Source organism: Falco naumanni, chromosome 11, assembly GCF_017639655.2.
Source record: "Falco naumanni isolate bFalNau1 chromosome 11, bFalNau1.pat, whole genome shotgun sequence".
Lineage (NCBI taxonomy): Eukaryota > Metazoa > Chordata > Aves > Falconiformes > Falconidae > Falco > Falco naumanni.
The window spans coordinates 5,309,799-5,335,403 of NC_054064.1; the positions used below are offsets into that span (position 1 = coordinate 5,309,799).

Genomic DNA, 25,605 nt, shown 5'->3' on the forward strand with positions numbered 1-25,605 from the left:
TTGGTTACAACTTCCTGAACCAGCTCGCTTGTCTAGCTGTGCGGGCATTGTCTCAGTGCAGGGGAGGAAGTGTGCTGGGTGTAACTGCAGTTCTGACACAGTCACAGAAGTTGTGATGGGTGATGCACTTATCTGGGTCATGGCTTTATGGTCAGTAAGTTAATGTAAGAAGACACTACTACTAAAAGAAGCTACCCTGTGATTTTGATTGGCTTATGCCACTTGTGATGAAGGTAGCAAATGATAGTAAGGGTGGTAGGAGCTCTTCTTTTTATGGCAGTGCTGGCTTACATTGATTATGAAGCCATGGCGGTGTTTGTCTTTTTTATTTACTTTTGGCAACGTTAAACGGACCACTGCTTTTTAAGAGGCACCTCTGTGTCTCTGTTTTCTTCCATGAGTCCACAGAAGTAGTTGTGGTTTTCTTCTGCTCTATCCTTTCTTCGAAGTTTTTTGTTGATTCATTAGTTTCGAGGAATGATCTGGGTATTGTTAGATGGGGGCTTTTGTAAATGTATTCAGCTCTAATTTAAAAATAATCAGTTGTATATTGTTACTACCCCTGCTATAATTGGAAGGATATTTCAAACTTGACTGACCTCAGTAATTACACATCTCCTGATTTCCAGTCTAGATTAATTTGTCATTGGATTATACTATACCCATTTTATGCACCCAGTGGATTGATGTATTGGCACTTTTGATCTTGGTATCAAAAACAGCAGCACTCTTAAACAAATGGATGCAAAAAAGTGTTCAAGTGTAACACCGCATGTTTTCTCTGTTGACCAGTAGCTATACTAATCTTCATCTAATATCTCTTGGTTTCTCCCCATTAATTTTAGTCTTGGCCTTCAAAGTGAAAATTAAAATGCACATTTCAAGTATTAACTCCGAGCTTCATAGGGGTGCCCTTTTAAGGGAGATTAAGATGTTTTCAAGCATATTTTCATAAGATGTGTTTTCTGAAATTCATGCATTTGGCAGTTTGTTCCAGCCCCAATCTTACTCTTCTATGCTAGTACATCTGTAACGGGAGCTGTTTAACCTGGGTTGCTGAAGGGATTCTTTGACAGAGTCCTGGTTTGTAAGCAAAGGCTGACATATTTGAAAAGAATTTGAAACTGAATTATTTCACCTTTTTCTGTATTCTTAACTTTAAAAAGAAACAAAACCAATGCGTAGGTTATTAGGAAATACCTCTGTGGCTTTTAAGGTGCTTGCTTAATTTTGGTATCAGAAATGTTCCAAGAGGGGACTTTGTGAAGCTGGGAAAAAAAAAAAAAAAGAAAAAAATTTTGTTGGGTGTGTCTGTTTGGTAAATAATACATAAATTGGATTCCAAAACCTGCTTAGTTAAATAGATTACTCTGAAAGATGAGTAAAGCCCTTGTGCAAAACCTCTACTGTATTGGTTCTTTGGTGGAATGCTTCTTATATTTTGGAAAGAATAGCAGGGACAAAGGTCTTTCTAATGTTTTTAAGTGGACAGAGGAAAAGTTAGTTTTTTGCATCAAAGTGAGAGGAGTCACTGCCCTCTGCTTTCCTACTCTCATCACCCCTGAAACACAGGTCAGGACACTGAAGAACATGTGGGTTGGTTGTTTTTTTTTTTTTTTTTTAGATCAAGTAAGCTTAAAAGTGCAAAATTGTGCCAATGCTGAAAACTTCTGTTCCCTAGTTACGGGGGAAGCACAGTGGTGCAAAGGGGAGAAGTTCAAAGGGCAAGTAGGTAAGAGATGTTTACAGTTTTGCATACCACATTGGATGCATGCTTACTATATGTACAGGGCAACTGATTTTTTTAAATATATGATTAGAAGTAATAAATTTTATGGAAAAATTGCTGAATAGAAATTTATGAAATAGAATCACAGGCAGATGAAATAATAGGGAAGGGGCTTCTGGAGGTCATCTAATCCAGCTCCCTGCTTAAATTAAAGCAAAAGCAATTCAGGTAAAGTTGTTCCAGCCCCTAACACCTTTCTGGGTGACCTGTTTGCACATTTGACTACCCTCATAGTGATCCCTCCCCCCCTTTATAAGCTAATTGGAATTTCCTTTCCAACTTATATCTGTTGCCTCTTGTCATTGTGCACCATCCAGAAGAGTCCAATTCTGTCTTTTCTGCCCCCTTCCTTTAGATAGTCGACAGCAATAAGGATTCCTCTGAGCCTTTTCTTTTCCAGCCTGCGTAAACTCTGGTCTGTAAGCCTCTTGTACATCACGTGCTCTTGCCATCTGGCCAGCTCGGTGGCCTCCACTGGACTTGCTCCAGTGTGTCAGTGTCTGTCTTGTACCGGGGAGCTGAAAACTGGACACAGTACTCCAAATGCAGTCTCACAGGTGCTGAAGAGAGAGGATGGATCACTTCCCTGGAGCTGCTGGCTGGGCTGTGGGCTTGGCCGCCTTTGCTGCGAGGGTACGCTGCTGAGCAACTTCATGCTTGCTGGGATCTCCAGGAACTTTTCAGCAAAAGTCGCTTTTTATCTGGTTAGTGTCCAGCCTGTCTTGTCCCATGGGGTTTTTCTACCCCGGATACAGGACTTAGCACCTGCTGTTGTTGAGCTTGATGAGGTTCCTGCCAATGCCTTTCTCCAGCCTGTCCAGGTCCCTTTGAGTAGTTTGCCCAATTTGGTTTCATTGGCAAACTTGCTGAGTATACCCCCCCCTTCCCAGCATCCACGTTATTAATAAAGGCATCAGATGGTACTGGTCTCAGTGGTAATCCCCGAGGGATGTGACTGTAACCACTTGTTAACAGACTTGGTACTGCTGCTTGCTGTTCTTCTAGCCTAGCAGTGCAGTTAGTTTTCCACACAACTTGCTCCATAATCCTCTCATGGACTTAGGTTAGGCTGGCTGATCTGTAGCTGCCTGGATCCTTCTTCTTGCTCTTCTTGAAGCTGGGTGTGATGTTTGCCTTTTTTCCTGTCAGAAGGAACCTCCCCTAATCTCATAGCCTTTCCAAAAGTGGCAGTGTGGTATCTTGGTGGCACTGGCCAGCTCCCTCAGGATTCTCAGGTGTATCCCATCTAGTGCCACAGACTTTGCAAAGTGTTTTCAACTTTCTCAAGTGCTTCCAGCTTCCATCTTCCTCTTTTGGAGTAATATGTTACTCCATCAGACTGCTACTAGGCTCAGGGGTCTGGGAGGCTTGAGGGTGGACCTCACTAGGGAAAACTGGGATTAAAAAGCTATTGAGTATGTCAGCCTTTTCCATGTACTTTGTTACCAGGTCCCCTGTCCCACTGGGCAGAAAGAGCACTTCTTCCTTCCTTTTGCCGCTGAGACAGGAATCCATCCTTGTTGCCTGTGATCCTTCGTCAGTTTTAGCTCTGGTGGGATGTTGGTTTTTCCTAATGCTATCTTTGTGTGTACAGGCTGTGTCTCCGTGTTCCTCTTAGGTAGCCTCTCCTGGCATCTACCTTCTGTATGCTTCTGCAGTAGAGATTAAAATGGTTTCATTTTAGACTTTCATATCAAGAAATGTGTAAAACTTTGAAATTTTTTGAAGTCTTGGTTAATAAACGATTCTAACCTCAGCATGAAAAGTCTGAATAAAAGGTGTCAGTTCCTCCAAAGCAAGCAGTAAGCATTACCAAGCTCTTGTGATAAGGGGGTAAGTAAGCCCTGTCTAAAATTTAGAGTGCAGCTTGCACTGTGGTGCCAAGGAGACAAAACAATGAGGTAAATGAACCACACCCCCTCCCAATAACTAAAATAATTAACTCCAGGTAGCAATTTACAGCTTCAGTATGCCCTTCCCTTTTTTGTGCATTGTAGGTGAAAAGGAGATGTTGATAATTTAGCAGCAAGATGGATGGATAAATATTTAACTTAATGCAGTCTGTACCTAAGTGCTTTCAATTGGAATTCATTTTATGTTTTTCTGTCAATGCATAAATCCATTTTAGAAATCATTGGAATAAAGAAAAATTTTGGAAATTGAACCATTTTAAATGAGTAGTGGGGGATCATTTATTTCATGTATGCATTCAACTCTTTAGTTATGTGTGAGTTTTGTGTTTCTCATTTATTTGAGAAAAACGAGGGCGAGAGTCCTTGAGTTACAGTCTATGCAAACAGTTTGGAACAAAGCTCTCAGTTGATTTAAACCCTCTGCATGCGCTTGACGTGTCCTGTGGTTTCTTAATTGGTGCAAGTGTTGTGATTTGTGCTGCGTCTTTGTTGATGAAGCAGCACCAAGACACAGCTTTGGTTGTAAACTCAGGTATGTTACTGGTCTAGCTTTTCTGTCTGAATAGCTCTCTCATATCCATTTGGACTAGAAATATGGTTTTTACATGGTTGGGAATTCTGAGTTGATTTCTAATATAGTAGAAAGGTGTTTGAGTGGATTTACATTTCTGTGTAAAAGAATGCTCAATAACTATGGTAGCTAATGGTGCAATTGCAGTCTGTGCATTTGCCTTTCAAATGTGATCTTTCATTTTACATTAGGCTACTGGCAGCCTCTTAAATAGTGAAGCTTATTACTAATGATGGTAAACTCCCTGCCTTTACTGCTTAAATTCCTAGTGTCTTGCATATAATTTTTAAATAGGAAAGAAAAGGTCAAAGGGCAGAAGAAAAGAAGAGTGGAAGGTGTTTCGAAGAACCAGTAAGTTGCCATTTAGAACAGGATTTTGTTCAGTGACTGCATCTAAGAGTGAATCTAAGGGTGGATCTTGAAGGCCATTTGCGAAGTGGCAGTGTGAATTCTGTGTTGCTGTTGGGCTTAGAAGTGAAGTAACCTGCTCAACGATTCAGTCATGTGGTCAGTGGATGAGGAATGAAATGGATGTGAATGTAAGTTGACAGCAAAAGTCCTTTCTCAGTACTTGCTATAAAGCTTGTGTAGTAGTAATCCTTTTAATGTAAAATCAGTTTTGAGTAATCTACCATTTAGTAGATTTAGACCAGTCCCTGGTCTTTTCTTGCAGGCAAAGAAATATGGTTGTCATAATGTCTCTTACACTATATGTATTTTATATATATTATAAAAGATACTTATATATTTGTTTCCTCACCAAAACTTCAGTATGGCAAGTTTTGTGTTGCAAAATTTGATGGTGTTAGTTTCCAGATATGGCATAGTCTTGAAGTTATACTACTTATCAGTGATAAGCAATTCTTAAACCTCTGTACTTTTAGGGTGCTGAGCTAAGTTAAGTAGCTGTACTTTCAATTCAAGTGTAGCTGAACGTTCTGGTTAGGTCATGTTTGTTGCACGTACCTTAAGACACACAGCCACCTTTTTTTAGGCAGGAAGCAAACTGCATACGCTGATCTGTTGCGGTTCTCCATGCATTTGATAAGTAACATTATTTTTCCTATTAGAAAGAAAAAGTGAGAGTTAAGGCTTTGTCCAAGAATCTTATTCTAAGGATTGACTTCTAGTGTGAACTCATTTTTTAGTTAATTTTTATAATCTTTATTACTATTCAGGGAAATAGGTCCCTTTATTGTAAATTAGTTTCTATGTTAACTAGAAGTGCACACCTCCCCCCCCCCGCCCCGTGTTTTATTTTAAAAGTAGTTACGTAGAAATAAATTGCTTTTTCATTCAGTACAATTACTCATGTGGTGGTGTTACGGCCTTACAGTGCTGTAATACTGGCATGTCTCCAGGTATTTTTGAATTTTGATTATAGATTCTGTAGCAATGAGCACTCCCTGGAATTTCTCCTGTGGAAAGTGGTTTAAAGTAATGCAGGTTAGATATTTTAACGTGATTACTGTACTTTGCAGAGATCTAGAGTCTTGTTATTTACTATTTCAGCATAGTAAGATGGTTCTAATTTGTGCTTCTATCGTGTATGCAAACTTACTGCATTTCTTCTGGAATTAGATAAAATGATTTTGCTGAGATACAGAGATCTGTTCCATTATGTATTTGTGTATTGTGTACACATATTGTGTACACGTATTTGTATTTCTAACAAATATAACAGTAAGAAAAAGTTTGTATGTTAATTTTTTTCTCTTTGATGTCTAACCCTTTATTCTCCTCCCAAAACTTTAACTTGGGATGAAGGCTCTGCTATGTCTTTTCAGTTTTTCAGGCCTTTGCAAGCAAATCAGTGTGAAAATAAAATGCAATTAATCTGAATCTAATGCATTGTCTTTGTGTATTTTGATACAGAATACAAGATCCAGAATTTTAATTTAGAAATAGGTGGAAAAGTTCAACAACTGGCCAAACTTTTAAAATAAGCTTGCACAAATAATGTAGTGGGTTTTTTCTTTGTACTTAAAGAAGGTACTGGTGTATTTCCCTTTGTTAAGAGTTTGAATGCTGCAAAAGGATATGTTTTTCATAGGACTGTGATTTTTTTTTTTACATGTTATTGAGAAACAAATATTAGATAATGTGATTTAAACTGAAGGATTTGAAATACATGTGGCAGAAAAAGGTTTTGTTCCCCGCCCCCCCCCCCCTTTCTGTGAACAGTTTGTTTTGGTTTGTTTCACTGTTGTATACTTTCATTATTTCCTGTTATTTTGAAAAAATGAGAACTCTCACAAGTAATTTACTGGTGGCAGTGCTGCGTAAGCTATAGCTGTCGGCAGTCCTAGCTGCTCGGTTTTGTCTGTGTTCTCTGCATTGTTGTGCTAACGTAGGTGCTTCTGTAGTCAGGTGTTGAACTGGCTGGAGAAATGCTCTAATCCTCCTTCCTTTCTCTGGGGGTTAGTTGTCAGTCACTTAAGCTGTCCAGTCTCTTTCGGTGTGTGACTGCCCATATACTTGTGCAAACTTAGCAGAGAAGGTGGGAAGAGTTGCAGCTTTTAAAGGCATTTTTTCATCTCCTGCATCTTAAGTATGTTACTGAAATATCTGTAGTGTGTAAGTATCGACATTTCCAGTTGAATTTACGTGTTTGTGAGCCTTGAAGTGCAAAATAGCAACGGAGTTGAAAGAGAACTTTTTGTGTGTGCTAGCAGTTGCTTTTGGAGTAAAACTTGAATTGGAACTCAGATCAGGTGATGCAGTGAATACTAGCCCTGGGAGATATTAGACCTTTCTGTTCACAGAGGCAGTTTGTGTTTGCTCATAGAGTTACACTTGTATCATAAAAAGGTATTTTGATTCCTGTTCTACTTGATCCTAATTGTTAACAATTAGTGTTGGCAGTATAAGCTTCCAAGAAATGGGGAGCTGCTAGCTAGAATTCTTCTTGAAGATAACTGTTAAATGATTTTGAGGAAACAAGAGTAAGGCATGAAAGTGACTTAAGGGCACAGTAGAAAAGTCGGTACCTGATTTTTACATTGTTTTGAAGTTAATTGTTACTGTTTACTACTATAGGGATGTATAAAAGCTGTGAGAGGAGAGAGGAAAGAATTGATCAAAACTGTCCAGGGGAATACTTTGTCGAGCCGCAAAAGAGTAATGTGGAGTTGAAAGTTCCCCATAGTTGTTCTGAGTGCTAATTTCCCTTTGACCCGTAGAGCTTCCCCTTTCTGATTCTTCGTCTTTTTCATCATGAGACATCAGAAAGTCAGACTGACCGTAAAGAGGTCAGGCTAACGTGTAGTATAGTATCTAGCTTTTGATCAAAGAGTATAATAAGACAAATAGAAGTGGTCCTGGTTCTAGCAGACCCTCCCAGTTTCTCTTCCTGGCCTCTGTGATTCTGCTTTTTGTTCTTTCTGGTAGTAAGTGAGCTCCTGGGGTCTTATTGTGGAGTATGGAAAAAGTAGTTGCATTATTCTGTACATTTCCCAGAAAAATCATGTGAGGTGCCATAATAAGATTACGTTCTCACACTGTGCAGATTTGCTGTTAGTATCATCTGGTTTGCGGGGGCTGCGGAGCAGTTGATTTGATTTTGCACAGTTAGGGTTTAGGTGCTTTGTTGGGCTCCTTGGACACTCAGCTTTGACTTGGATGCGTGTTGGAATGCTGGTGCTCTTGTGGGTTGCACTTTGTATTTTGGATTTGGATTCCTTGTGTTGTAAATGATTTACTTATGCCATGGGTTTGTCACTGGTGGTGCCAGCATTACCCATTCTGACACTTTGGTTCTGAGGCTGGTTGGGGTAGCCCACCTTTGATATTCGCAAACTCTCAACCGTGTGTTTCTCATTTTCATAGCTTGTACTGTGTTTAGGGACTTCATAACTTACCACTCTCCCATAATGGAGACCAAGATAATATGCTGAAAATACTGTTGTGGAAGGGGTATGATTTTATAACTACTTTATAGAACATGACCTTTCATAATTCTTCACGTTTCTGTGAATTTTATATTTTAGATTAACTGCCTGTAACTTCCTTCCTTTGTTTCCAGAAGTAGCAATGTTTTGTGGAAGTGTTTACTATGTAAACATTGATAGTAAACGTTCATATCTGCATTTAATGACAACGTGTATCATCTCTGTTGAAACTGATAGTAGAGTGTGCTTGTGTTTGGATAGCCATCTTAAACTTTGAGAGAGAAACTGTGATTTTTTTTATTTTTTTTTAAAAAAAAGGCACTGCAATTGCACACACAGCTTTTTGGCTTTTCAGGATTTCTTGGTTTATGCAAGCAGGTGAATTTATCAAATTAGAAATATAACACTTAAAATTCAAGCTAGTGTGGATAGCCTGCCTCAGCAGATAAATGCTGTTTGGTTTTTTACAAGCTTGTTGGTTAATGTTAGACAAGAAAATGCATCAGGAAAATGAAGGTTCTGTCATAGCTTTTTGCAAGATCTTTTCAGTTATATTTGGTGATGATATAAGCAGCTATATTGTATTGTTTTAGATACGTTTCCCCAGCAGGAGTTTATTCTGTGATTTTTATAGATTGCTCTAGATTAGTCATTCATTTTAATAGATGAGGTGCATAAGTTCTAAATAGTGGTCATCTGGCAAAGGGGCTAAGTTTATTTATTAAAAAAATAGTTTTGAGCTGTTTTTGTTTGAGCTCAATGATAGTTTCACCATAAGAAAGATCTAAAAAGTCTTTTTGTCATGATATTTTAATGTAGAATTTGTCCTTTAAAGCAATTCTACTTACCAAATTTGATTACTAACAAAAACTTTCTGTGGCAGCCCAGATTAATTTATCTATAGAAAACCTTTTTTCTTGTAATCGTTGTAAAAGATGGCTTTTTATGAGTCTCTTCTGTAATACCTTGAGATGTACTTGTTTGCTGTTTAAAGGAATTCTAAAAACAAGAATGTTAAACAGAGTGAGCAAAAGATCATACCTGTCTCTTGATTACATGGGATTTTACTTTTTTTTTTATAGTTATTTGTTCCTTTAAGCCTTTAGGAGGAAAAATAAATTCTCATCATTATGGATGTCTGGGGTGAAGAGAGGAGAAATTGTGCCTTGCAGAAAGGGCATGTGTATTCTCTTTTCCGTTCCCCTTTTCACGCAGTCTGTGGAGGGAGCACTGAGCTTAAGAAGTACTTAGCTTAAGAAGTACTTAAGCTTTTCAGGTCTTGGTATGAAAAATGTTTTGGAAGGGGACATTATGCATAGAATCTTCTGAAAATCAAGGTTGTATGCAGTTTGTTAGTGTGAGATTATATACACACACGCACACAGACCATCCTTGGCTTAGAATTTAAAAGTAACTTCAGGTAATGCAATAGGAACATCTTTCTTTGGATGATTTCACACACACACACACACACACCCCCACCCCCCGATAGTCAATCATACAGCTTTGAAGGATACTTCCTTTAGGTCAAGTAATTTTTTTGTCAGGATTACAAAATACTCTGAATAGTTTATGAATTGAACGAACAGGCTTTTGTATAGGAGTTAGTTGTTTTTTTTCATGCTGCTTTTCCAAGCAGTAGTTCTTCCTTGAATTCCAGAATTGATTTGGAATAATTTGATTAGTGAAGTTGATCACACAGAGAAATCTTCTCAAAGAACACTTTGTCATTAGAGGGGACAAAAAAAATTTCTGTTTTAGAGACACATTGTTCTTTGGTATGTGTCTTTTAAGAAACTTTCATGCACACATCTCATACTTGCTCCTAGAATAGTTTAGGTACTTCAGAAAACTTTTAACAGTAATCTGCATGTTGAGGCCAAACCTTGTTTTTCTCCCCTTCATCAATGACGTTAACAAATTGTTTGATTCTTCAGACTTTAAATGGAAAAAACAAAGTAAAGAAAAATATTTTTTTTTTTATTCTAATGCAATTAGAATGGTGTATCAGTACCAGCTATATCTGATTGCATACTGACCTGTTCTTACCAATGGAAGATCATCCTTCTATTGAGGAAATGGTTTTATTGTCTTGTATGAAGTTTCATTCTCCATTTTCTAAAACCTATTAAGGCCTTTGAAATTATCAGTAAAGCTGCATCGCAGAATATATTTATAAAAATTTGCCCTGGGATGTGGACTTTCATCAGATTAGTTCCAACATGCAGAGGCTGTTAAGAATTTATTGGTCAAATAAAAATTAGAATGCTAGTTGAACCATAACACCTCATCATGCACAGGGCTAAGCGATGGCAGTTATAAAGAGAGTCATTTGTTGTGGTGTTTGATTGCCAGGTATACCTTTCTAAATTTCTCAGTTTCAAGCAGTTAACTTTAAGGAGGTTTCACTTTCAGTTAATCCTGTTTTTTAAAATAGCTGTGATTTCACTCTCCATCTTTTCATGTTATATCTAAACATTTAAATTTTCAAGCAACAATTTTATAGCTTAGATCTTAAAGGTTTTTAAGCATATAATGTGTGTGGAAGTATTTATTTTTAGCAAGAACTTGGTTTTGTTTAATATTGTTAAGGAAATGTTTTTCTTCCTTATAAATTATCTGGGGCACTGTTGAAACTCTACAGTTTTGATAGAAAAACTAGTCTAGATGGCTCTCAGTTCAAAACTCATAGTCCTTATGATTTTGGAAAACCTGTAACTGAATAATACAAAAACTCATGTGGTGCGGTTATTCATTTACAACTCATGATTGCCTTTGACAACTGCTAGAATGAAAGACAATATTAAGAAAAATATCTAAAGAAAATGAGATTAGAAGAGAACATAAACCATTTTGTCTAGTCCATCCCACAATGCAGACCTGGACTGACTACAGTTTAACAGTTTTTGAGAAATAGCAATCTCATTGTCTGTGGTTAGCAGTATAAAGGCAGCTGCTGTGGTTATGAACAAAATGTCCTGATTTCAGGTTAAATCTGCAAAACCTTATATTCCCCAAATGCATGTCGCAGTAATCTTAAGATAACAATTGTCATAACTTTGTGTTCCTCAATGCCAGAATACTGATGTTACTGGCTCTGAAAGTAGTTTGTGCCAGGCAATGAATCAAGATTTTTTTGTTTCACTAATGTCTGAAGTGATACTTTATAAGGCCCTTGTTTGGCAAGGAGAAAGATTGGCACCCAGGGTCACTACTGCATTGTGTCATACTGCTGTTCCGTATGGTCTCTTTTGCTTTACATCATGTAATTCTTACTGGAGATAATAGCTTGTGATGAAAATACCTGGTTGAAATATTCAATATATTTAATGGAGAGAGGTTGTTCTGTTGGCTAAATTAGACCAACACTGTTATTTTTACTATTAAGGAATAAACCATGAAATAATCTCTTTAAAACAATCATTGTCCTAGGCAAGTGCTTTCCTCTGGAATATAGGTCATTATTTTTGAGCGAGTGACTGTACAGTTCAGTAAATCAGCTGGTGCTCAGTTTCAATTTGAGTGCTGCCTGCAAGCATCATGTAGCAATGAAAGAGAAATATGAAACCCAAATTTGTTAAGCTTCAGCCATGAAAAGATGGATGCTCTTTGTTGCTACTTTTTATTTTCCAAAGTAAAAAATTAATTACTGGCTCAAGAATCTGAACTGTTAGTGTGTAGCTGATGACAGGGAAACAGAGTAAAGGGGTGCTAGCGTTGTTTTATTTGCATTGTTTGCTTTATCCTTGGGGCAGAAAGAGCTACTCTGCTTAAGCTAGTTGTTTGAAATGGTGGTAGGCTTCAGAGTAAACCTGTTTACCAGAACTTGACATGTAACTGCGATTTTTTTTTTTATTATTACTTATTTTTATTTTTAATAAGATACACATGAAGACTGGTGACATCTCTAGAGATGTAGCAGAAGCCTTCTTATTTACTTAGTTCTGAGTTGTACTTTTTGGAAGGAGATAAGCAGGAGAAACATTTTTTTTCTTTTAATTGGCAGAAAATAAAATGTATTTCCTTAAATTGGTTAAACACTAATTAGATTAGCTAGCATGAATTATACTTGTAAGCAGAATAAATTAGTATGTGTCAGGAAGTGGCATGTATGCTAGTGTAATTTGTTCTTCAACTGATGTCTCCTTACACCACTAACTTCTGTGTGTAGACAAATCTTAGGCCTGAATAATTGTTTAAATAATTGTTGAAAAGAATCCCCCCAACCTTATTTTTAACTGTTTTGTCTAGGGTGTAGCTTATTCTTCATGACTCTTACTTGCTCAAACTGCACAAATGGAGGAGGGGAAAAAAAAACCCCAAACAAGTACCCAACTTGATGGAAGGCTACCTTTTGTAGCTAGCAGCTTACCTGATACTCTTTCACTTATCTGGGCCGATATTTCATCTAGTGTTCACCATGCTTCTTCCACCCAATATGTTAATTTTAGGGGTTCAGAGCAGTGGGTTTGTTTTTGCTTTTCATCATCTTTCATGCTTTTGACTTGCAGTGATTTGAAGAGGAGATGATGCTTCTCTGTTTGGCTGTACTGTCAGCCACTTGCTTGTCGGAGCCATTCTCCAGTTAAGTACCAACCACATGCCTACCATTCCTCTAGAAATATTCTTCATCCTGATGATCTCAAAAGTTAAGATAAATGAAAATAGTATTTTTCCCTGAGCGACTCCAAACTATGAATCTTTGTGATGTTTATGCACATAATCCAGAGATTCGAGTCAGGAAAGCTGTTTCTCTGCTTTATAGTAAATATCTCAGTATTCATAATGCAATGTGTTTAAAAAGTGCTGGTTACAATTTATTTGAGAATATGTGGATGTAGTATGTTTTTGAAGGAGAGGAGACATTTTCTTGTTTATGTAGTTCCCTCTTGATTCTCTTTTCCTTAAATTGTTATTCATTGGCTGTAAGATTGATGGGTAAAAACAGCCTGCAAAACCTCCGTATCTAGGCACCCGGTACAACAATTAAAAACAATTTGCTCATGGAGGGACTAATTATTTGCTGTTGCCTACATAGTGGATGTTTGCTTTCACAGAGGAAACAATGTTGCCAAAATAAGCTTTGTGGATACTTTCTAGTTGTGGGGTTTTGGTTTATTTTTGGTTTTAATTTTTTTTTTTTTTAACCTTTGGAAAGACTTTTGTTCTTAACGTAGCTTTCCTGCAAATTACAGCTATTTTTATGTGCATATACATATATGTATTTTACAATATATAGCAGTCATCTCTCTGTATTAGGTTGATTTTAATCTTGGGAAACCTTATCAGTAACGCTTTCACTCCCAGAGATAAGACAGTAGGAAACAATTTATGGGTCGTAAAACAACAGCATGAACATAGAGACATAGCTTCTTATAGAAAGATTGCACAATGAGAATTTGTGATTAAGGATACAATTATCAGTGAGCTTTAAACAAATTGATTCTGTGACACCTAGGATTTTCTTTTGCCTATGTGTCCACTCAATCAATAGAGAAAAAGGTTTTGGGGAAGATGATTAGCTGTATTGCTTCGATATACGATATAATAAGGAATTTTATAAGGTGGTTCAGCCTTTCAGTGAAAAAGCATTGAAAAGGTAAAGCTTTGTGTGTTTGAAGCATTTGTTAGCTTTCTGGGGAAGGTATGCCTCTCATTAATGTTAGCAAGCACATAGGGGTGAGAGCTCTGTACGCCACTCATTAAAGTTAGCAAGTCATGGGATGAGAGCTATAGTAACACATAGTTTTAACACACTCCTTAAAAGTAAGGTGCTGTAGTTGACACTTAGTTATGTGTGTATATAACTGTCACTGTCTGTCCAGTGTCCTGTTCCTGAAGTAGTAATTTAGACTGTAACCACATCACTTCAGCAAACTAGAGATCTGAGTCATGTAGCATCTGCAAGTTCAGTTAGCGTAAAGCTCTTTTTGCTGTCATGCGTTGTATTGTGTAGCTCAAAAAAAGGAAACAACCCAAACTTTTCAGTGTACATTTATACTTCATACATCTGTTAGCAGAAGATGAATCTCTGCATATCTGTGTTGGACCTTCCTCTTCAGAAAGAGGAAATAGGTAGAACTTATTTCCCAGTATGTTATTTGGGGTTTGAGATCATGAAGCAAACTATATGGCTTTGAAAGCCTGTCTTTAATACAGGACTTGATTTTTGTTTGTCTGATAAAAGAAAGTAGGAATTAGCCAGCTCTTGATTCCCTTCTTTCAAGCAGGCAAGAAGCTTCCTTTTAAAACATGTTTCTTATTGCTTACTGAAAACAGATCAACATTTATCTTGCATGTTTATTTTCTTTTCGTAGCTCTACCTTTTGTCAAATTTTTTTTTGGTTTTTTTTTGTTGGTTATAGTGCTGAAACAAAATGTAAATATTTTTTTCTTTTTTTTTTCCCAAACCAACAGTGAACTTGAGCAGTAACTTTTGAAATATCTGTTGAACACAAACTGGAAGTAAACCCAAAAATGTCTGGTAACTGCTTTAGAAGACTGGTTTATGCAAAAATTGGTATTTACTTTTTGGGGACCAGCTTGATGAGGAAGTTTTTGCATCTATCAGGTCTGCAAAGTGGCTGCCAGTGGCTGGCTCTACCTTATGATTCTTTTTCTCCTGTGACAGTGACTGTGTTGCCAGCCATGCTCTGTCCTGAGCTACTCTGCCCAGCAGTCCCATGGAGATACAGGACATAGATCCCTACCTACCTGTTTGTGTACGTGATGTGTTTTTGCAAGTCTGGATTCAATACAGAATACATAGAAGAGTTAGGAAGGGAAGAAATTAGGAACATTTCTGTCCTGTGCCCTTTACTCTGATTCAGTGCTGAATCCACCTGGGTCTTCCAGGATTGCTGTTCTTTATGTTCTATTGCTCTTCAGCCACTCAGGCTAACTTCCTAAAGGGAGCTGCAGCAAACCTGGAATGCCTTTCTGGAATTAAGTGGGAAAGCTGCTAGTTTTGGGCCTCTTAAAGCTTAGTGCTGTATGTTTGTATAGTAAGTTCCAATCTTTGTCCCTGAAACACGTTTATTTCAAGTAGTATGGCTTAGTTTTTAATCCAGGATTTTGTGTAAGAAAAAAATTGGGAACTGAAGTACAGCGGAGCGGAGAGATTAAATAACTTGACCAAAACTCACAGAAAGCAACAGCTTTTCTTCAGTCATTGTAGTATCCTTACAGCTTAAGATACTTTTCAGACCAAGATTCACGGGGTTCCCCTTTAAAAATAGGTTAGTCTAATTACTTTGTATCTTCAGAATCCTTTGATCTGAACATCAGTTTGTCAAAATGTCTTCTCTGAAATGGTTACTTTTCAAAATTTTAATCCTTTTGTCATAGTAGGCCTTATTTAGCTGAGTTTAAAAAAAATTACTGCTGCGTATTTGTTGCTGGGTTTCTGAATTTGTTTTCTGTGTGGTATTGTTCATCAAAGTGTGGAGGAAAAACTGGCTTCTCTATAGGGAAGAACATAACTGTTCAAGATAACTTCTTTTGTAGAAATAGCTTTCTTGCGGTAGTAGTACCTACTTCCCCATATTTCTTACTGTACAGAGACCTTTCAAAGCACAATTTGTTGTCATCTTTGTGAAGGCGTTGTTGGAAAAGCAATTCTGACCCTTGGCTCTGGTGGTCTGGGAAGTTACCATCTGGTCTGAGGTTTCAATCCTTGGAGCAGTGTTAGCCGAACAGAAGGTGTATTCACAACTTGGTCCCATTTGCTCATTTGCAACTAAACTGCACTAAAAGCTTAAAGTAAGCTGCTGGACTTCATGCAAAAGTAGCTGAAGTGCATTATGTTTGCTGACTTTCCTGTTCCTGACTGTCAGCCTGTCGCTGCTGGTTACTGCCCTCCCAGTAACTTTAGCAAATGCTAAACCTCTTTCGTCAGTATTCTGAGAAAGTATTCAGCTCCAGGATTGTCAGGGGTTAACAGAGAATAAACACGATTGTATGCTGTACAGCTGTCTAATATGTTCTGAGTATTGCCATCAAGAATAAATCCTTACATTCTTAACTTTCAACTTTTCGTCAAAAAAATGAGACTTATTGATGAGTTTAGGAGGGGGGATCTGTTCTTAGGGTTTGCACATGTCTAGTAGGTGACACTGTCATTTGTTCTTTACCTTTTGTGGGAAGAAAGGGAGTTCAAGCATTTAACTCAGTAATAAGTAAAAAAGGAGTAAGTCCTCAAGAGGACTAAAGCTAACAACAGAAGGGAAATGACATAACCATCTACTGACTGGAGGTGACTGGAAAGTCCAGAATGCACATGCCTCTTCTCTTCTTAGTTGAAAAAAAACACCCTTCAGATGTTCTAACTTCTCTTCCCCAAATAACCTTAATGCCTGATTCTTTCAGAGAGATTTTTATTCTTTTTACGGCTTTTCCTCAAAAATGCTTAGCTGAACATTAGATCATGTACCTTTGTAACATAAAGCCGGAAACTTTTTCCCTCCAAGTAGTATACTACTTAAGATGGTATAAATCTCAATAATCTTCCTGACACTCACAGTTATATCCTAAAACTCTAACATGAACTTTACTCAAGTTGTTTAATAAGAAAAGTGACTTGATCATGATTTTTGGTTCTTAGTTTTGAATGCCAGAGACAAACTATTTTTGATCAAAGCCTGATCGTAAGATATTGTGCATAAAGCTTTTGCTTTCTAAATAACATGTGACTAGAATGGTGGAGGAAATGAACCGTCTGTTCACTGTGATTTTCATTTTTAGTATATACATTTTCCATGAACGATTTAGCGCACTGGTATTAATTTATCATATGGCAAGTTCTCCAGCATGGACATCGAGGTTGTCTTAGCAGAAGACCTGAGCAGTTTGTAGGCTGGTTCTTGTAACTGTACTGTGTGTGACCTAGAGGGCAGAACTAGAACTGCATTCTTCTGGTTGAGGTGTTTGCTTCCTGGATGTCTGACCTGTTTTGTTGGTGTTCTGCTATTAAACTGAAACTATTGTGGCTTTGTTTTGACTGTAGTGGGATGGAGGGCATTTACGTGAATAACGCTGATGGCAGTTTGGAGTAGGCTGGAATGAAAAGCTGGAATTAGCTGTTCTGGGGTGGTAATTTATTCAGCTGACACAGTTGTGTATGGAAAAGGTATGTGTCTTCACTGGATGTGGTCCTTGAAGCTGATTGCAAAGACAAGCTTGAAAGACACTTAAGGATATTAGAGACCTTGCAACTCAAATGTAATTGCAAGAGTATGTTTGGTATGCTTTTAAGTATCTGATCTGAATGAGAAGCTCCTTGCAGTCATCTCATGTTTATAATATTTCCTTTGTCTTTCAGATTAAAATATAGGAAGTAAATACTCTCTTAAGCTGCCTTTATCCACGTAGGGCAAGAACAGATGTTTTGTACATCAGTGTGCTTCTCTAGTTGCATTATCATAATTTTCTTTGGCTTTACAAATGTTACATTTCCCTTGGTTTTATTATTAAAATATTGCTACAAAAACCTGTGCCTAGTTCACGGTGTGCCTGTCAGTTCTTACTTTGCTGAAGAAAGAAGAGAGATAAGCTAATGCTAGCAGTTTGTATTTGTCTTTTAATAATATAGTAGAACCATCTTACATTGGTGTTCTTGTGTTATTCTCCCATAAGTAAGCACAAAAAATAGATTTAAACACAAGAAATTGTCAAAATAGCGTATCTTGTGATCACTCCTTTCTGCAGAGGTGCTAGAAGTAGTGATGGGGCTTCATCCTTACAATCTTCAGTAAGTCCAGCAATAGTAGGTATAGAGTGGGAGGGAGAGAGGTTTGTACTAGACTAGATCTTTGCTCCTGATGTTACTGACAGTCACCCTCCACTGTTTTCTCCGACAGTGGTGACTGCAGAGCTAATGATTACTCAGGAGGATATGCTGTATTTGGGGAGCATAACTTTACGTCCCCTTGTTGCCTTCAAAGAGTTCTCTAAGAGTGGACCTTCACTTTTATATTGAAGTTTAGTTTTAAATTAGTGTTGATTTTGAGCTAGACTTGCTGTTTATTGCAAATAATACACAAACTTTTCAGCAACATTTTTACAACATAACATTTGTTAAAAAGTACATGGGGTTAATAAACTGTTTATAACACGCTTAAAATTTTCTGTATTAAAATTGTTTCTTTTGCCAGAAAGATCTTTTTAAGTAAAGGTGCTTTTAAAAAAACTGAAACAGAACTTATCTTAGTGGTGAATCCGTTATCTAGGCTTGGGTGGAGCTCAGATTGCCATCTGTCTGAAAAATATTCACACTTGTAAATTAATCTGGAGATATGAAAGACAACAGAGGGCTAAACTGCTAATCCAAATTTGTAATCACTCTCTGAGTAGCTGTGGTTTAGTGTGTTTTTGTTTGTTTTTTTTTTTAATGTGAATCTTCTAACAAGTGTTTATGCTATTCAAGTCAGTTATCTGAAGAACCTGAGGTTTTTTAGGTGTTCTGGGATTTCTATATATAATACCCTCATTGGGTTGATGGGTAAAATTGTGGTTAGGTTAGGGAGAGGGAAAAGTCTTTTTGCAGAGTCGCATGTTTAAATGGTGATGAGAAGCCGTCTTCGGAAGAGCATGTTGACTGCAGTTTCAAAAGAGACTACTTTTGATACAAAAAATATTTTTTGTTTATTTCCAACACTTGTTTTTTGGTCTGAAGTTGTTGCTAAACTGCCTCTGGTGGCTAGCATGGTAAGTAATGCCTGTTCAGATGGTGGAGCATGTGCATGTCTGTTTTATGTGAGGTTTTTGTGGTTCCCTATAGCTAGACCTAAATTTGCATGCTTTTCTTGATCTCTTGGTGTTTTTGGAACTGTAACTTAGAAGCAAGCATGGCACAATTATGCATCTTGGTGCTGCTGTGAAAGGTGGTGTGAAGCTAAACCTATCCTTGTTCACCAGTCACAACAGCCGTTTGGTTGAGCTGCCCCTTCTTGGGCACTCTTCAGCTTGGCAAAGGTGACAATAGCAGTTTGTTTCCCCCTGTGCTTTATGTGACTCTTCTGAACTCTTGAGTTTTAAGCACAATAAATCTCAGCACTCAGCCAGTATTTTTCAGGAAACTGAAATGGAAATAGACCATATCTGGAAGCGCATGCTATTTCTGAAGTCTGTCTGAAAATATATTTTCTCTTTTTTGACACAGAAGATATAAAAACATAGATCCATTTAAGATAGGAAAAATTTAATACAGTGTTCTTCATTCTCCTAAGGAAATCAGGGAAGACATTCTGAGTTAACATAGGTGATACTGTCTTTATTTTGTGGATACCAACAGTAGCTGTCCTCATTCTGAAGTGCTAGGAATGGTTTTGGTTTTGTATTTTTATATGAACTCATAATAGGCTGACAATTATTCTGCCCTCTTTTTCTGTTTCTAGATGTAGTGTTTTGCTATGAAAACAAGGGAAAACTTGTTCTTGGTTTCCATACTATTTGTAATCTTTTTTTTTTTTTAAGTGGTGTGGTTAATTTTAGCTCTGTTGCAGGCGGTTTCACAGAAGTTTGCTGAGAAGGATGTGATTGTGGTTTAGTATCACCTAGAAATATAAAGAATGCTAAAAACTACTCCAGCATAATTGTTTGCTAAATGTGTTTTCATGTGGAGGGCATACACTTTGATATGCAGTTTTTGGAAAATTAGTCTTCAGGTAATCCCTATCTTCACACAACCTGCATGACACTCTGGGTAAGAAATATGTCTGTATGAGGGAGAACAAAGGGCAGGAATTAAGGACACAGAGGGAGCAGAGTATGGAAGATGAAAAACGGGGGAAGTGAAGCTCTGAGGTGAACTTCCTCATGTGTTATCTATACACAAAGGTAACAGTCACTACTGTTAAATCATAGGATTTTTTAACACACACCCTAAAAATCATAGTTCCTATTTAAAAAAAAAAAAAAGCCTTATACCAATGAAATCAGAGTTTGAGGAATATAGTATAATGCATTCATGTAAAACTAAGTATTATATTATTCTACAGTAACTTTGTATTACACCTGTTAACATAATATTTACAGCTTTAAAACTAATTATTTAATATTTTTCCTTCTTTGTTAGGTGATTGTAGCAGGAGGAGAATACTGATCTGCAATGGAAGTCAAAGCATCATTTAGTAAAGCCAGTAGGATTCTTGAAAGTGTGCCCACATTAATTAATGAAGAATTTGGCCTGGTTCATCAGCAATCCGAGGACACACCTGGAAAAGATGAAAAACCTCAGCTAAAGGTTTACTATTGCTATATTTTAAATGTGTAGTAAGATTTGTATTGATCAAAAGATTGCGCCTTCTTTTTAATATTTAATTAAAGATACTTGTGTGTGCTTGAGGAGACTTAGACTGTAATTTTTGTCCTTGCTGATTACCAGCGAAATTAACTGTTCTGATTAAGCAAATCTATCCAAAAGCGCGAGTACAGTTTTTCTTTTAATAACTTCTTCAGGGGTCAGCTGCTTTGGTGTTCTGTAGATTTATACATTAGTGAAGGACTAAGAAGTACTTTTAATCTGAAGCTCGTTCTTTTAAAGCTTGGGAAATATTATTGATTTAATGGTCAGAGACTCTGCATGTTGTTATCTTAAAAGCATGTAGTTAAACTGCATAGAAATAGACCACAGAGGGTCTTGGTTTTCTTTTTTAATTTAGCATAGTGCTGCTCTAGGAATGACTAAGATCTCTTCTAAAAGCGTTTAACCTCTAAATAGCAGAATATTTTACTGTCTGGATGACAGCTGATTGGTTGTTTACAGTTTTTCCTGCTTCGGTTGCAGTAGCTGATTTACTGGTTTTGGTCCACTTGGAACAATAGGAGTTTGTTCCCCTTGGAATGACAATAAGTATTTAGTCTGTCATTGCATAACTCTTTGGCAGTTATTTATAACTGATGATTTATTTCTATGTTAAACACTAGCTGCTTCTTTAGTAATAACGTCTGGAAAGGTGCAGGTGAACTGGGACTAGAATCCATGATGCAACTTCATTATTGGCCATGGGGTTTTTTGTTCTGAAAAGCTAGCACTTGTGAAAGATTGGGTTTTTTGTGGTTTGTTTTTTTTTCTTTTTCCTGGGGAATGTGTCTCACCACTTTCTTGCCATAGACTTGCACACCTCCCTGTGGGTCGATTGGTGAAACCACTGAAATGGATTGGATATGACTAAGAAATAATTTTCTTTAAGACTGATCTATAACAAAGTATGTTGATCTTTGTTTTGCATGGAGGATTTGAACACACAAATCTGTTATTTTAAGAGAGGTCTGCAGTTTTTAGGTGGATAGTTGTTGGATTAGCAGTAAGAATATATGCATTGCCTGTAATGAGGCGGTACATTGTATTATATTTAGTTTAATTTTGTTAATTCTTACTGTGTTGTCTTGTTCAGCGAAGTTTCTTAACTTTTGCAGTGAGTAAGACTATATGTTTGAAAAATAACATTGAAAGTAAAACTACAAATACCTTTAAAAAACGTCACCTCTTTCTGCTTACAGGTATTTTCGAATGGAGATGATCAGCTGGAGAAGGCAATGGGAGAAATACTGAGAGATTCTGAAAAAAATCAGAACAATTTCACTGCTCTTCGAGAAGGCTTCAGTGATGGAAATAGCCAAGTAGCTGGAGATGGGTCAGCAGATCAAACAAATAAGCCATCTTTGCACCTTGTTTTAGACCCTTCTACTACAGGTATTGCTGAAGTGCTTTCCCCCTCAGTCATATATGGCAGTTTTTTTCTTTATGCAGTTTCAATTAACCTTAAAATGAATGTAAAGCATTCTGGAGCTTCATTCCAAAACTGTACTGGAGAATATCCTGAGGCCTTTTCTCATTTCCTGATTTAGTTGAGGATCATAGACAGGAATAGATTATCATTGGGTTGATACCCTGTGCAGCTTTGTTTTGGTCAAGATAATTTTTATTTTGTTTCCAGCCATAGAGGAATTAGCACTGAGTATTGTGCGACTTGCTGAATGGACTACAGTTGAGGTAGAAGTGCTACTGATGGAGTATTGGAAGTTTCAGGGCAGTGATCACTGACAGTACTACCTGCCAATGAAATACACCCTGAGCAAACTGATAAACTTTTCAGCTCTGGTTCTATCACCAGGTATCAGTAAGGACACTTTTAGATTTGATATTTGCTAGGAATGATTGTGGTACTTTTGTGGTATTTGAAGTTCTGATGAAGAAGGGAGGACTAGAAATTTTTTATATAAACTGCATTGTATATGTTTTATGTAAAATACACTGTATCTTTTTAAAAAAATACATATATTAGGAATACAAGGCTGTGTCCATCTCTGTGGGCTTTGAATTAGAATTCTTTTTCCCTCAGCAGTATGCAGAGCACTTCTATGGCATTGTGTCAGTTAATTCCCATAGCATCTGTTTGGGAAGTAAAACAAAAAAAAATTTTGTAGTAGAATAAGATAGACAGTTTACACATAATGGAAATGCCCATCTCGTAATTAAGTGTTTGCTGTATTTTTGAGAAACTTACCTTACTGGCTCCCTGTTTGGAAACAGAACACAACCCTTATCTTGAATGAACATAGAAGTACTTGGAGATACCTCCCTCCCCCCACAATAGGAATAACTAGATTTTGTAGCCTTTATGATTTAAGTATCATGAAAATACTGGGTATACTAATAAGAAATAGAAATAACAGGGTAGATTGCTTAGAGAGGTTTGGAATGTCCATCTTTGGAGATACCAAAACTCAGCTGGACTGGGCCCCGAGAAACCTGATCCAGTTTTGAAACTAGCCCTAATCTAAACCGATCTGTCTTTGAGCAGGAGTTAAAGCTAGGTGACCTCTAGAGGCCTTTTCCAACCTAGATTACTTTGATTCTGTACTTAAGAAATTTTTCTTCCACCTCTTCTCGTTTCTCAAATGTCAGAGTGCCTTAAAAAGCCCCACCAAAACTAACAAGAACAGAAAAACTTGCAAAAGCTCTGTCAAGATTGCCCATCTCCATAGTAGTGTGATAGTAGAAAAAGAGCACTTCTCTTCTGAGTAGAGAAACAAACAGATATCCTTTTTCTTCTCTTCAGCTCCCTGATGGTTTCATGCATTTGATGTAGCTATCCCAGGAATGTGAACCACATTTAATAATTCTACACAAGCTGCAAAAACATGGCAGAGAATTCAGGGCATCTTTATGCAGAATGATGAGTAGGAATTGAAAGGAGCTATAAGCAAACTACAGAAAAGAACATCTGGGGAATGCAGCTCAAAGAAAAATTGTGTTCTAGCATTGCTGAAAAGAATCAAAAGGCAATTTGTCCCTGTGCCTTACTTGGAAACATGTATTAGGCTTAACGTTACTATTAAGCTGCTAAATGGATTTCTTACTACTGGGGCTGGACTTTTGACTCCCATGTCCATTCTCAGAAAAAGTGGGAGATTTTGCTGTGGAACTCATTCAGAAAACAATGTGTAAAAATGAAAGCAAATGGTTAAAGAAGTGGTTTCTTCATTTTCAGAAATCTCTGCACCAAGGCCATCTTCTCCTAGTGAACCCCTGGAAGAGGACAGCGTATTGTTTAACAAACTGACTTATTTAGGTTGCACGAAGGTGTCTGCCCCTCGAAATGAACCAGAAGCTCTACGTGCCATGGCAAACATGAAATCCTCAAGTCAGGCCCCTTTACCTGTAACACTTTATGTTCCAAACATTCCAGAAGGCTCTGTAAGGTAACATACAAATGTTTCTTTTGTTACTTGCACAGACACATGAAAAACGGATTTTGACTTGGTTATTTGCATGGGGAAGTAGAATCACTGGAGTTGTGCCTGAAGTTCTTGCTGAAGACAGTATTTTTGAGGAATTCCTCTGAAGCAACAAAATGCATGCTCAAATTTATCATGCAGTACATATGTGGTGGTAACAATTGCTGTACAGTGTCAATAAAAGCATGTCTTTCTACCTGCATCTGTTCAAACCTGATGATAAGAGAGAGACTGGGAAGGGAGAGCTGATGACTGTTTTCTCCCAGCCTCCCTAGTCAGTAATCTCTTCCAAGGTAAATGTGTTGAGACAGTAGTAGTCCTGCTAGTCTTGGGACAACTGAAGAAATTTCCATTTTAGACTCTTCCATACTTGTTGAGGACATGCGATGCTAATCTCTGTCCCAGACATTGCGACATTAAAGCCAAGTCTCACCTGTGTTTGCCTCAAGATGTGTATGCTGATGGTCTCTAGATATTAGAAAACAGTTACTTGTTATGTATGAGAAGGGTCTTTTAATTAGTGATGAGAGTGTCAAGGACTGTTAATCAGGGTGCACTGAAGGTGCATCTGTAGCAGTCTTGCATCCAGAAGTAGGAAGCATTTCAATATTCAAGATTTTAATTTTTATTTTTAAACTCTGATACTGACATATCTGAAGGATATGGTTAGATTTCCTTCCTTTCCTTTGCTCTGCCCATGTGCTGACTATTATGTTGTGCGTAAAGACAGAAGGACCTTGAAGCACATGTACTATTTTCTTCCGTTTTGCTCTTAGGACCCAATTTAATGTTTTGTTTGATATTATGGCAATATTTTATTTGAATTAGGAAATTACACAGCATACTTTTACGCTGGCAACTGTCACATAGACACAAGATGTTAGGTGTGTCATACCTATTTTTATAGCCATTGTGGCCATTCAAGAAGGTTGTTTTGCAAGTGAAACTGCAGATTCCTTTGATCTCTAATTGCAGAGAACATTATTAAGCAAAGGACTGCCTAAGAATCTGCACAGAGCTGTAAAGGTGACTCCATGTGTGGCATAACACACTCCATCACACAGTTCAAATGACACTAGGGTCATCTTTGAGGAGTGTTTCCGTTCCTTTTATCTGAACACTTGTCATGTGGGTTTCTGTTTAACATGTCCCACCAGTATGGCAATATGCTGAATCCTCTCTGGGCTTTTCTTGCCTTTAAAAGTTTACAAAAACATTTACATCTTAAATTTGGGAAGCTTGTCATTTCTGTTCCTACTGCCCATCTTGTGTACTTGAATTTAGTAGTCATTACAGGTTAGAGATTTGTTTATCTAATCGCAGGAAAGCCTTTTAGGTAGGCCTGTTTATTTTACTGACCTTTCTCTTTGATATTCCCTGTTCCTTTCCTTGACAGAATAATAGATCAATCAAGCAACATGGAGATAGCCTCTTTTCCAATCTATAAGGTGTTGTTTTGTGTGCGTGGACAGAATGGGACTTCAGAGAGTGACTGTTTTGCATTTACTGAAAGCAGCTGTGGAACAGAAGAGTTCCAGATTCATGTTTTCTCCTGTGAGATTAAAGAAGCAGTAAGTATTAAATGCTGTACCACCCACTGGTAACAAGGATACAAGCAGTGTTTTAAGAAATTATTCCAGATACAGAAATGGTATATATTGAAAAATACGTTAACACATATATAATGAGTTTCACAGAAAT

General features: G+C 37.4%; 1 protein-coding gene across 6 annotated transcripts in view; it reads left to right on the forward strand.

The window, feature by feature from the left end:
* The window catches only part of RABGAP1L (RAB GTPase activating protein 1 like), a 270,618-nt gene that overhangs the window by 17,992 nt on the left and 227,021 nt on the right, over positions 1-25,605 (forward strand). For all 6 annotated transcript variants that reach the window (XM_040610555.1, XM_040610551.1, XM_040610552.1 and 3 more), the window contains 4 exons: positions 20,237-20,404; positions 21,664-21,856; positions 23,658-23,868; positions 25,301-25,475. In XM_040610555.1, the coding sequence (XP_040466489.1) occupies positions 20,270-20,404; positions 21,664-21,856; positions 23,658-23,868; positions 25,301-25,475 (714 nt within the window). In that variant the 5' untranslated portion in view covers positions 20,237-20,269. Of the gene's footprint in view, positions 1-20,236; positions 20,405-21,663; positions 21,857-23,657; positions 23,869-25,300; positions 25,476-25,605 lie in introns of those variants that run through there.